Below are 13,591 nucleotides of genomic sequence, written 5' to 3' on the forward strand. Positions count from 1 at the left end.
TTAGAACAACAGACTTGCAAAAGAAAGAGGAAAAGGAAAGACACATGACTGAGGAGGAATAACTAGGAAGAGGTATATGTTTGGGGAAATCAAATTCATACTTCCCATTTTACATTAAATGAATATATTACATGCACATTCATGATAAAATAAATTGAAAAATAAAATTAACTGAAATATATAAGAATTTATAATCTACCTTGTGGAATTTTGATACCCACAAGAGAAGACATGAGCACCTCTCTCTGCCATACTCCCCTCTACACTGGGTACCACAAAATGAAGACCTCCTTTTGGCTGATCCAAAGAAAAATTAATGTGTATCTTCAGAACCTTTAACTCTGCAACAAATAAATACACACATCTGTTGATATATAAATAACAGTGATCTATATAAAGAGTTATACTGAATATAAAATGGGAGTCAAAGTCTGAATTTTATATTAAAAACCATACTCTGTACCTTAGTTAGGCCTATTATTCTCTCTCCACTTATATTAACCCAAGAGCCTACCTCTACCAGTGCGCCTACTCCAATCAGTTTAATTGATGCTTACTGCTTTTCACAAAATACTGCTGCTCTGGTTATATCACATCCTCCTCTCAACATTTCTAACAACATATAATGCCCAAAGAAAAAAGTTCAAAATTCCCACAATGCACATGCAGGCCTTTCCAATCCAATCCCGAATTTTCTTTTCAAATTTTTTCTTCTTTTAAATTTCCCTAAAAATTGTTCACTGTAGTTGATTTTGGAGAGTACAGAAGAAAGACGTATACGAACAGGACTACCCGAGAATTTGCATTTTCTTTTAAGCTTTTCATTATGTTTGATAAACATGTATTGCTTTCATTAATATTTTTTAAAAATTTTACTTCAATTTATCTCCAAATATTACAATAATTTCAACAATGATAAACTTTAATGGCTGGTCCCTATATTGTATAACCTCCCTGAATTCTCCCACCCCCAGTCATATAGAAAGCAAAAACAAAAAGTCTTTTTTATCTCAGTTAATTTTTTTAAGGCTAAATGAAGGCAGGCAAAAGCTCTTTATAATAATTATAATGGCTGAAAATGTAAGATTTAGAAAGAATAAAGTATATAGAGTAAGTACCAGGAATCCTATATTCCAGTTTTGACTTCACCAGTAATTAGCTAAATGAAATTCAGTAGGCCACTTACTCTCAGTAGACTTCAGATTATTATTCTATAAAATGAAGAAGCTGAATCAGATTATTTTTCAGGATCTATCCTACTATAAGATGCTATAATTCTAAAATGATTTAATATGGCATAGACTCTCAAATCTTGACAATTTGTCCTGTCCATCTTTTTTTAAAGTAAAAATTTTAAATTTAAAAAACAACAGTGATAGTGGCATGCCTATAACTCCTGATACTAAAATAGCAGAAAGACGGCAAAGTTCAAGGCTAGCCCGGACAACTACTCAGCAAGACCCGGTCTCAAAATAAAAAAAATTTATAAAAGGGCTACAGATGAAGTTTAGTAGTTGAGTGCCCCTGGGTTAAATCCCCAGTATCACAAAAAAGACAAAGTTTTCAACTCCTCTTCTTCCTCCTAACTGATTTATTTACAATTTAGATATCATTAATTTTCAAATCTCTGAATTTTACATGAATTTAATGTAGTAAATATATTCTTGGTACTTTACCATCAACGTGCTTCCATAGCTCTGATGGAACCTTAATGCAAAGTTCTCCATTTCCTGCATCAGGATCCACGGCACTAACTGCAGCTGCATATGCATTGGAAAAATAATTGAGATTCCTCCTGGAGAAAGAGGGGAGAAAAAATGATTTGTAATAACATTAAGTTACATATTTCACCAAGATTATTCTTAGATCTCATTTGACACCAATTGTTTTTAAGCATAATGTAATTCATAAGAATTAAGATTCTTACATAGCTCCTAAGAATACTTTTTATCCAAGTTAACTATTGCTCTACTCACCATGTTAGAAACTATTAAACTACAAAGATAATGGCATATATATATTTCGCTCACTGTTACATGACTATTCTCATGAAACTGACACACTGACTGATGTGCCGAGAAGGCTCTTGAATGACTATTATTATGATCATCACATTCTTCATTAATTTTGGAATGTCAAAGTCACTATACTTTTCTACATTCTGAAAGTAAACAGACTACTCAATATATTAAAAATATTTTTCTATTATGATAACTATGTAAAATAAAAGCTGTAAAACTTCAGAGGCAACCTAAAGACAGGAACTGTGGTTTTTCTTTGTTTTTTCTGGTGCTGGGGATTGAACTCAGGGCCTTGAACATGGTAAGCACATTTTCTACCACTGAACTACATTCCTTGCCAATAACTGTGTTTTAACATATCATCTATTTCTTTCATTATTATCATACAATAAAAATGACCTTTTTCTTTCCTTTTGGTATACAGTTCTATAAATTTTAACACATGTAGATATAAGTAACCACCACCATAATCATGATAAAAAACATTGCCATCACCCTAAAAGAGTGCTACCCCTTGTGTCAAATAAATGGAATCATACAGAATGTGACCTTTTGAAACTGGCTTGTGCTATTCAGTATGTCTTCGAAATCGAGCCAAGTTGTTAGACATATCAATATTGTGTTCCTTTTAACCAATAATAGCATTACATTGCCTGACTCTACCACAGTTAATTTATCCTTTCACCAGCTCAAGTATACTTAGGCAATTTTCAGCTTTTGGCTGTCACAAATAGAGCTGCTATGAACATTTGTATTTAGGTTTTTGTATCAATATAAGTTTCATTTCTATAGTGTAAATAAAATACTTGTGAGTGACACTGCTGAGGCATATGGTAAACATGTTTAACTTTCTAAGAATCTGCCAAACTGTGTTCCAGAAAAGTTGTACTATTGATATCCTTACCAGCAATATATGAAAGTACTAGTCCAAATCCTCACTAACATTTAGCATACCATCTCATTTTAAAACTATTTTATCTACATATTACAATGACTTTTCAATAAAATTTTAAAAACATGAAATTTGAGAGATATAGCGACAGAACTTTTATCCCATTATCCCCAGTTATCTGAGAAATTCAAAAATAAAAATATGAAGGGCCAAGGGTGTAGCTCAGTATTAGAGTGAGCTTAGCATGCATTAGACCTTGGGTTAAAAAAAATAAAAGAAAATAACCGTTAGTCAAAAAGTAATCCAGATTTAAACATTACACATTAGAGTGCTTAATTGTTCTTTATTAATGGGTAATTATTTTTACTTAATCTCATTTCCTGAGAAAATGTAAACTGGTCCAAATAAAATGGGTAAGTTATTATAAATGTACTCTATTGGGAAGCCAGTCATGAGGAACAATCTTCTGATAGTTTGGTTTTAGTATAGAAATGAAATGTCTTCTTTCATAACTCATGAACTCAGAAATTACTAGAGCAAGATTATAGGTTTTTGAATTTTCAGAAAAATTCTGTGATTTTTGCCCTATGACTACCACCAACTCCAACTCCCAGCTCTCCTCATGGAAACATAGCTTAAAAAGGAACAATGCTATAAAGGAATACTAAAAAACTAGTAAATTAAAGGAATCAAAAGAATTCTAAGAATCTATTACAGGTTAAGGATTCCTAATTCAAAAATCTAAGATCCAAAATGTGAAATATTTTGACCATCAGGGATGGTCAACCAGTAAAGTCTCTCTATGTAAATACCCCCAAAACTGAAAAACTCCAAAATCTGAAACATTTCTGATCCTAAGTATTTCAGGTAAGGGATAACCAATTCTTATTTATTAAACCATATTAAATTAAAATGATAATCCTTTGTCGAATAAAGAACATTTGTTTTTTAAAACTATAGGTGCAGATTTTTGCAACAGATATCAGCCATACTGGCTACCCATCCACAAAAACAACAACAACAACAACAAAAAAAAAAAAAAACAACCAAAGACCCACAGCTCCTTTGGAAGCGAACTATATCTATATCTATTTTATAACACATAAGATTCAAATTTTAAAAATGTATTTGGAAAAATTTCCAAGTGCTAAAATTATTTTACTGGAAAAAAATTAACCAAAAAAAAGGGGGGGGGGGTAGAAATGTTACATAACCAATATGGTTTTTAATTCTAAAAGGCAATTTAACAAGTCAATTAACATACAGTTGAATAAGCAGACATGTCTTTTCATCTCTTATCTGAAATTTTCCTTCCTGCATATCCTTCTACAGTTCAAAGATGCTAAATCTGAGAGCACATTCTATCAAAACTGGGAGGAGCTGGTGCCTCAACTTTAAAACAAATAAGAAAAAAATGTGATAAAATAGTACATTACTTGTTTTGAGTATTAAGACATTTAGGGCTGGGGTTGTGGCTCAATGGGAGAGCACTTGCCTAGCATGTGTGAGGCACTGGGTTCAATTCTCAGCACCACATACAAATATATGAATAAAATAAAGATCCATCAATGTCTAAAAAAATTTTTAAAAAAGGACATTTAAATGTATTAAGATCAAATTTTACCATGGAATTTTAAGTTTTATTTTTTAATTTCAAAACCACTACAAGTTAATTCTCATTTTAGTTTTATTGGAAACTTTATAGGTACATTAAAGAAAAGTTATTTTAGAAACAAGAAAGATAACCGTAGTGTCTGGGAACATGCTAAAATGTTAACTAGCTGTATTTCCCAAAGTTTCCTTTAAAAATATAATGTGATCCATGAGAGATATTTTTTATATTCAGTTGCCAAGAAAAGTAAAATTTCTTCTGAATAATCGGTGTGTTTCTGTCTTGTGTCTTCTGAGTCTCATAAACAATATGTTTCCCTCTTTGTTATGACAACTAGAAATGAGAACCAAACCTGCAGTTTTCTTCTAAGACTCTTGTGGTAACTTAACAATGTGTATCTACCAACATCCGTTTGTTTATCTTTTATGCCAATTTCATCATCTACCTTTTACAACTTTTATCTAATAAAACTCTAAAACCAATTCCAAATTCTTTTTAAAACAAGTAATGGGATAATAAAATCAGAAAAAAAAAATCATCTCTCTTTAAAGAGTAGTAAAGATTTTGAAGTTAGGCAAAAAAGCAGGGGATGCTAGTTAAACATTTACTAATGACCATGGCCAATAAAATTCTGCTTCTAGCTGGAAGGAAAATTTAAACTATATCTTTCCTAATTTCCTAACATAATCTTTGAAAAGCTTCTCCTTTATCATTTCCTTTATTTTTAATACTAAAAGTGATAAGGTGCCAGGTGCAGTGGCACATGCCTGTAATCCCTGCAACAGGAGGATCACAAGTTGGAGGCCAGCCTCAGCAACTTAGCAAGCCTGTTTCAAGATAAAAAATAAAAAGAGTAGGGAATGTAGCTCAGTGATTTAAGCAGCCCTGGGTTCAATTCCCAACACCAAAACAAAACAAAGGGATAAGCCATCATCAATATCACTAGAGAAAAATTTTAGGAGGTATCATCAAAGTAAGTAGCAAAGTTTGCTTCCTTAATGTAACAGGATATCCACTGTTCCTGTCATTGCACTATAACAGATTATTTGCTATGAGTCCTGAGCATCAGAAACAAATCATTGGTAAAGCATATGTGCAAATCATGTTTTGTATCTGGCTTCCTACCCTATCATCAAAAGCAGGGTTCTAGGCTAAATATGATAGATATGTTTTTCCTCTAGCAAAACAATTAGTCCCCTATAAGCTCATTTTAAAGATGTCCTTTCCATTCATTAGAGGTAAACACTTAGTACTCTAAAGGCAGATTTCTTTTCTCCTGAAGAAAAGGGGATAGAGAAAATCTTGTAATGAGCCTTTTTATGTAAGTTTTAAGGGCAACTGTTAAAAACAATGTAATTTTAAGAACTCACCTATGTGAGATGGGAAGTTATAGGAGTAACTCAAGAGTCCCTGGACTTTTCAACACCATTTTCACGTCTCCTCTCTGAGTTTGAAAGATTCTGAAGCAATGATTACTGAGATCTTAAATATGTCACAAGTTAAGTTTCCCTTCTCAACAGTCCCCAAACCCTTACGGCAGTGTTTCTCAAGCAACAGCCTACAGCAGAATCACCTAGAAAGCCTATTCGAACACAAATTGTAAGATGCTGACCACAGTCTCTAGTAGGTCTGGGTTAATGCTTGGGAGTTCACAGTTCTAACAAGTTCCTAGGTGATGCTCATGTTGCTCAATTGGGAACACAATTTAAGAATTGATTGATGCCTTAAGGCAAAAATTATATATCCTAGCCATTCAGGAGGTTGAGGCAGGAGAATTACCAGTCTAAGATCAGCCAATTCTAAATAAAAAATAAAAGAGAGCCAAGGATATAGCTCAGTGGTAGAGCAGCCTGGGTTCAAACACTAGTACCAGAAAGAAAAAAATAAAAATAAAAAGATTACACACACTACACTGGTTAATTTTTTAAAATATCTTATTGATTAAGAGTATATAATGACTTTTGGTATCTACCCCCCAAACACCAAGAATCACAGAAATGATATGACACAATGCTACTGAAGCTTTGAAAAAACAAGTACTCTCAAATGTATTTATAATAGTAATGGACATGTTTTCAGGGGAGCAATACTGGGTTTGAACCCAGGTATTCTCTACTACTGAGCTACATCCACAGCCCTTTTTCTTTTTTGAGAACAGATCCCTCCAGAGCAGCTAAAATTACAGGTATACACCACTGTCTCCAGCCTACACGTAATATTTTCATGATATTTTAAAATAGACAAAATATTCTAGACTATTTTAAGTTAGTCTTTGACCTAAGAATTATGGTGACCACCCAACACACTGAAAATCACTTTTATTTTTTATTAAGTAAATAGTTAAAAATAATTTAAAACAGGAAAATGGCTAATAAGATTTAATTAAGTTCTTTGGTAAGAAGAAAGGAAACTTGGCACCATACAATACTGAGAACAAAACCACCTGAAATACATGTGCAAAGTGGGGAAAAAAAATCCAGAATCTAATAATAATCTGAAAAAAAAATAAGTAATCCAATCATTAAACACAACAGCAAAAAAATTGACAGAAATGTTGACTTTTAAAGTGTACAACTTACTGTTTTGATTCATTGTGACAAACTTCTAAGGTTGGATCATTATAAATAAAAGCAGCCTCTAAATCATTGATCCTTACTCGATAGATTCTACACTGTTTGCTGTTCAACTTTATTCTATTCAAGTTTGCAACTGTAGGAAATATAGTCAGTTCCACAAAGCCCTAAAAGATAAAGAATAACAGCTTTATTATAAAGATTGGTATGTTTTAGAACATATTCCTTTGACTTCTACTACTTAGAAACATACTACCCTCCAGAAATAACATCCTAAATAGCTACATACACACAAATTCTCTACAAATATCTTAATTTTAACATGATTGTCCTAGTGAATGAATGGGGTCTGAGTTATGTATACTATACCATCTTATCATTCATATGAACTATCAGTGAAAATTAAGTTAATACAAGTATTCAATATACTCAAATACAACAATTTTTAGATAGACTGCAACCCAAACAGAGAATAAGAAGAAGAAAATAAAAGAGCAGAAAGAATCAAACAGGTTGGTAAGTGAAAGAACATGGGGAGGCAAAAAAAAGGCGGGGAATAAAACCCTGTCTTACTGAAGCCAACAAGTGTGAGTCCCGGCTTATAGGAGGTAAATCAGGACATGTGAAATAGCAAGTGCTAAAAGAAAATCTCAGGCATGTAGGTATTTCAAAATGCAGAAGAGTTTCCTACCAAGTAGTCCATAGTTCTACCATGTTAGCTGTGTGGTATGCAATCTATCTGAAGCATATACCTAAGAGATGACAGACAGATAAATAAATTGACCACTCACCATTTGTTTATTTGTTCAATCAAATGGGAAAGACAGACAGATGAAACGTGGAGCACATCACCAGTGATTTTAGTATCACTATTTGAAAACTAATATACTCAAACATGAAATATGAGAGGGCATAATATAGTAACATTTTAAGGGCTGCAAAGTGAGCAGGAAAACTTAAGAGGATATAATGGGGATATCTACAATGAAACTCAAGCAGTCACCAAGGAGAACTAGATTACAATGGCTTCTACTCTATGACAGATATTATACTGTATACTTTCATTATGTATTCTCTATTCCTAATACCAACTCTGAGAGATAAGTGCTACTTTATGCTTTTTACAGAGAGGCTCTAAGAGCTAAGTGCTATTGAAAAGTACAAAAAACAAATTAACTTTTTACAAATAAATGAATAAAATTTAAAAAAATTTATCAAGTGGAGAACTCACAGATACATTTAAATGATCCCAATAGATTCCCACTATTCCATAATGCCTCTGGGCACAAAGGCTTTAAATATTTTATTTATTTGTTTGTTTGTAGTTATAGATGGACCTCACACATGCTAGGCAAGCACTCTGCCACTGAGCCACAACCCCAGTCCCTTAAATATGTTTTGAAACAACCTTAAGCCCAATTGTTCAAAAGCCTGGAATTATACAGACCCTCTGCCCCCTATTCCCAAAGAGAATTACACACTCTTAAATTAGACCATCTATACAGATCCATGTAGAAGCAACACAGAAAATAGGTCAAAGGCAAAAATATTGTTAATGAAGGTTTTATGTTTAAAAGTGTAAGCCATGAGCAATTGTAGCTGGAAGACCAATATTTTCTTAAATCAGTAATTCAGTCATCCATTGACCACTCCAAATAAATGAGCTTCAATTATTTGAAAACCAGCAAGTAGTAACAACACAACAATGTCAAAAGTGAATTGGAAGTGTCATCAATATGTACTTGAGCAAGGGTGGGTAAGAACATGATTTGGCTTCCTACAGTAAGGTAAGTAATAACAAAAAAGTGGACAGAGAATATTTCAGGAAGACAGGGAAAGCATGCCCTGATACCACCTAACCTCTACAAGCCTCCTGTCATCATTGGCCACTGGTATAAACGCAAGTTCCCAAGTATTCTAACTTCATACTTTTATTTCATTCTTGCTGCTTAACCTCTTCTGACCATTTCACACCTTAACCATACTGTGTTTTCTATCTTTTCAAAAATCTTCTTTTCACTTTCTATCCTTAAATGAAATATCTCCTGACTCCCCATTGACAATAAACTACTTATTCTCTCACTCACTATAAATTAAGATTGGGGAAAAATACAAATTCTCACTGTTACTTCTAGGCCATTTATAGGATTTTATACAATACACACTACAAGAGCCAGGAGAATGGTGTTATAGGTAAATGAATGTGTTATGGGGGTAAACTCCTATATTCAAGTATTAGCTCCACCATTTAGTAATTTTATACTCTTGGAATACTCTATTTTTCTGTGCCTCATTTTCCTCATCCGTGAAACAAAAATAATGATATTAACTACCTTGTACTGATATTATGACAACTGAACAATTTACTACATGAAACCTACTTAAAATAGCTAAGGGACATTGGTATGGCTCAGGGGCAGAGTGCTTGCCTAGCATATGTGAGGCCCTGGGTTCTATCCCTAGCATCAGGAAAAAAAAAAAAAAATTGTGGTTGGCATTTAGTATTTGCTTAACACCTAAATGTTTATATTCTTTTTTTTTCCTACTCTTGTTTTTTGTGATCATACTAATACAGGCATACCATCCTCCACAATTGATTAAATCCCCCTACATTCACTGAACACTCCTTCCTAACATATCTTTGCTATTTTTTAAGTGACTTCAATATAGGTTTATCTGATCCTTCCAATAACACCACTTTAAAGTTCCTTAACCCCAGATCCTACAATTTTCATTTCCATTCCTGGACAAAAATCAAAATCACAATCTGAGTCCAGCACAGTGTAATCCCAGTGCATGGCCTGGGAGACCGAGGCAGAAGGATCACAAATTCAAAGCCAGCCTTAGCAACTCAGTGAGACCCTAAGCAACTCAGTGAGACCCTGCCTCTAAATAAAATAGCAAAAAAGGGCTGGGGATGTGACTCTGTGGTTAAGTATCTGAGTTCAATCCCCGGGGTAAGGGGAAAAAAAAAAAAAAAAAGGAATCACAATCTGAAAGGTACCTCATCACAGCTCCATCCTGACATCATATTCTTGACTATCCAGGACAAGACACCTATTCCTGATGATTACTTCTCTCCCAGTCCTTCTGTTCGATCACCTACATGTTTAAGAGTTTCTCACCCCAATCCATCCTAGTACTTCTGGGGTTTTCTTCACTGCTCCCCCTGAATCCTTAACTTCAATCATTTTTCTGCCAACTACCAATTCTACTCTGCTGCTGTGTTCCTCCTCATTTTCTCCCTAAAATGATCCTTCTACTAGTCCTCTGGAGTTCATCTCCACATTATTACCTGAAATATTACTCTGCTTATTATCTTTGCCTCAAATTACAATCTTTCCTCTCTGTAGAAATTCTCCCTGTGCCCATGAACACTTGAAAACTCACAAACAAAGACGGGCATGGTGGTACATGCCTGTAATCCCAGCAATTTAGAAAGGTGAGGCAGGAGGATCCCAAGTTAAAAGCCAGCCTCAGCAACTTAGGGAGGCCCTAGGCAACTTAGTGAGACCCTATCTCAAATAAAAAACAAAAAGGAATGGGATGTGGCTCAACTGTAAAGTGCCTCTGGGTTCAAACCCTGGCATCAAAAACAAACACAAAAAAACACCTCACAGAAAAGTAGGCACATAATATACTATAGAAACAGACAGGGTAAAGAGGGAGGTTTTTGTTGTCATTTTGGTTTGGTTTTTTTGAGACAGAGTCTTGCCATGTTGCCCAGGCTCGTTTCAACCTCCCAGGTTCAAATAATCCTCCTTCCTCAGACTCAGTACTAGGATTACAGGTATATGCCACTGCACCCAGCTTAAAAAGAGTTTTTGATTCACAGGGAATCTAAGGCCAATGATTACTGGGTCTAGAAGAATGAAAACTAAAGGTAGTTTATGATGTTTCTCAATAATATGAAAAGTATAGGTCTAATAGGCAAAAACTTGACTCAAGGTGCAAAAGGAGGAATTTATGACCTCTTATTCAGTTCCTAGACCTCAGCCAGTTCACAGTTCCAGAAGAGAGTCCTTTGAGTGAGTTTGATGAGAGGTCACACAGCCTCTAGAGTTTATCTTCTAAGACTACCCCAGAATGGCCTGTAGCCGAATTGCCAGGTACTGATTTGTTCTGGAGAAAAGAAAATTTCCAAATCTTCCTTGAGTTATTATATCTTGGTTCTGATCTGACGTGAATACTAAAGTCCTGAAACATTACGATAGACTAAGTTTTTAGAGGTCAAATAATAAGTGGTGTTACAAAGTCAATCACACAGAAAGACTTCTCCAATCCTATAACATACAGTATATATTTTATTTAGTAGTTGGCAAATATCCTTATTGGATACCTATAAAATGGAGTAAGGGCTATTATGGTAAGAGTAAGTAGAGACCACTGGACAGACTATTTCTTTACTACAATATAGTAAACCAAAGCAACTAGACAACCCTGGGGAATTGCAGATTAGTGCCAAAAAAGATTGGAAAAATGCTGATACCAAAAGTTCCTCTCTGACAGGATGCAGGTAAGCAGAAGCTTCATTGATATATTAATATTTTATTCTTCTACTTTCCTTTAGGAAAGTTACCTAACCTCTATTCTTTCAGCTACCTCACTTATAGTTACGATTAAAATATTATCTACTTCATGAGATTCTGGTGAAGATTCAATTAGTTAATACACATACAATTTAGAAAAAATTTCTACCATACATGTTCACTGTAATTCAATCAACCATGTCAACTCCTTCTATTCCATTCTCATAAATGCTATCATTCTTGAGGGTGTCACCATTTCCCCACCAGACTACTATAGTAACCTGTTATACAGACTCCAAATTTTCATACCTTTCCTACACAATTCATACAAGATTATACACCTAAAGTATTCTACCACAAGATACAAAGTAAATAATAATGTGTGAGGAACACTGCAAAAGAAACACCACAAATGGCCAGGAGTGGTGGTGCAGGCCTGTAACCCCAGAGGCTGGAGAGGCTGAGGAAGGAGGATAACTGTTCAAAGAGTTCAAAGCCCACTTCAGCAACCACAAGGCATTAAGCAACTCCATGAGATCTTCTCTCTAAATAACAAAAAATATGGCTGTGGATGTGGCTTAGTGGTCAACTGCCCTGAGTTCAACCCCCAGTACCCATCCTCCCCCCCAAAAAATAAATACCACAAAAGAATAGATGAACTTAATGAAATGTTTAGAATCTTTACAAATCTTGATCATATCTCAAATATTATATTTGAAACTTCACTAAAAAGCAATACCACCTAAACTAGGTCAGCCAAGGATCAGAAAACAAAAGAAGTGGCATATTAGAAGCTAACTAAAGTGAGTCCACTCATCTTAATTTTTTCACAGAAGAGATCTCACAATGGGCTTACTGTTATTTCATGCACAACTCTAAAAAGCTTGGTTATACAAGCTTTCATATTCCACAATAAAGAAATAAATTGTAATCAGGAAAAAGAAGAGGAGAAGGATTGAGAAATGTACAGAAGGACCTCAGAATCAAACAGATCTGAATTCTAATTCTTAGCTAGTCTTAAAACATCATTATCTGAAAGAATATACAGTGTTCAAGTACTGTGAAAGTTACACTTATTATTCATTATAATTTTTAGAAAAAACTTACCACAACAGACTTCCTCTGGAAATTTATGTTGTTGATGCAGACAACTTGATGGGTTGTATATTAAAAAATACAAAAGGATAAAATAATTTCTATTATTACATGAAAGCAAACTCTATCCAAGTATTAATATATGTTCTAAGCATGCGTGTGCCTTTGTGTGTGTATGAAAATCATATAATCCACATAAATTCAAAAATTACACGTTAATCTTTCATTTAAAAACCCTACAAACTGGAATGATTTGCTTGTTTTAAATCTAGCAACAGCCACAAAAACCAAATTTCTTTAGACAGAAATAATTTAGTACTTTAAGAAAAAGATTTATTAAATCTGCATGGTGAACTATATCTGCTAATTGACACTGCCATTCATAATGATCACCCTACAAAGACCACTTCCATCACAGCGAGAGGACTCTCCTTTTCCACCGTTTCCAAGGCCCACCAAGTCGGTTTCAAACAATTACAAACGAAATAACGAGAAAAAAAAAGGGGGAGAAATGAAAAGATACTTATAATTTATATGGCCTTGGGCTTTCAAAGCCCTTGTCTCCTTTCTTCCTGTTCATTCTGAAGGGCTCCGCACCGGTCGATGGCATGCAGCGGCCCGCGGGGCTGGGCTTCCCGGCTTCCCCGGGGGCTACGGGGCATTACCGGTCTCGGGAGCCTAGCCCCTGCCTCGACTGTCACGCCCCGCGTCCGGGACACCCTGGGCACCCAGACCGGGCTCCGCCAATAGACTAGGCTCCTTTCAGCCTCCTGCGCCCAGCTTCTGTCACACGGACGCTCCGCTCGGCAACCGCTCAAAGGGAGCGCCAGCCGACATGCTGCCGGTTGCCTTTAACCTCTGGCGTCAGC

General features: G+C 34.9%; 1 protein-coding gene across 3 annotated transcripts in view; it reads right to left on the minus strand.

Annotated features, from left to right (window-relative positions):
• The window catches only part of Taf2 (TATA-box binding protein associated factor 2), a 76,951-nt gene extending 63,360 nt beyond the window's left edge, over window positions 1-13,591 (minus strand). For 2 of the 3 annotated variants that reach the window (XM_015486417.2, XM_048802061.1), the window contains exons 1-5: window positions 13,250-13,591; window positions 12,735-12,789; window positions 7,105-7,265; window positions 1,677-1,795; window positions 200-341 (exon numbers count right to left, since the gene is read on the minus strand). In XM_015486417.2, the coding sequence (XP_015341903.1) occupies window positions 200-341; window positions 1,677-1,795; window positions 7,105-7,265; window positions 12,735-12,789; window positions 13,250-13,332 (560 nt within the window). In that variant the 5' untranslated portion in view covers window positions 13,333-13,591. Of the gene's footprint in view, window positions 1-199; window positions 342-1,676; window positions 1,796-5,895; window positions 5,986-7,104; window positions 7,266-12,734; window positions 12,790-13,249 lie in introns of those variants that run through there. The other variant, XM_048802062.1, reaches the window with a different exon arrangement.

The sequence above is a fragment of the Marmota marmota genome, unplaced genomic scaffold, assembly GCF_001458135.2.
Source record: "Marmota marmota marmota unplaced genomic scaffold, marMar, whole genome shotgun sequence".
In the NCBI taxonomy this organism is placed as follows: domain Eukaryota; kingdom Metazoa; phylum Chordata; class Mammalia; order Rodentia; family Sciuridae; genus Marmota; species Marmota marmota.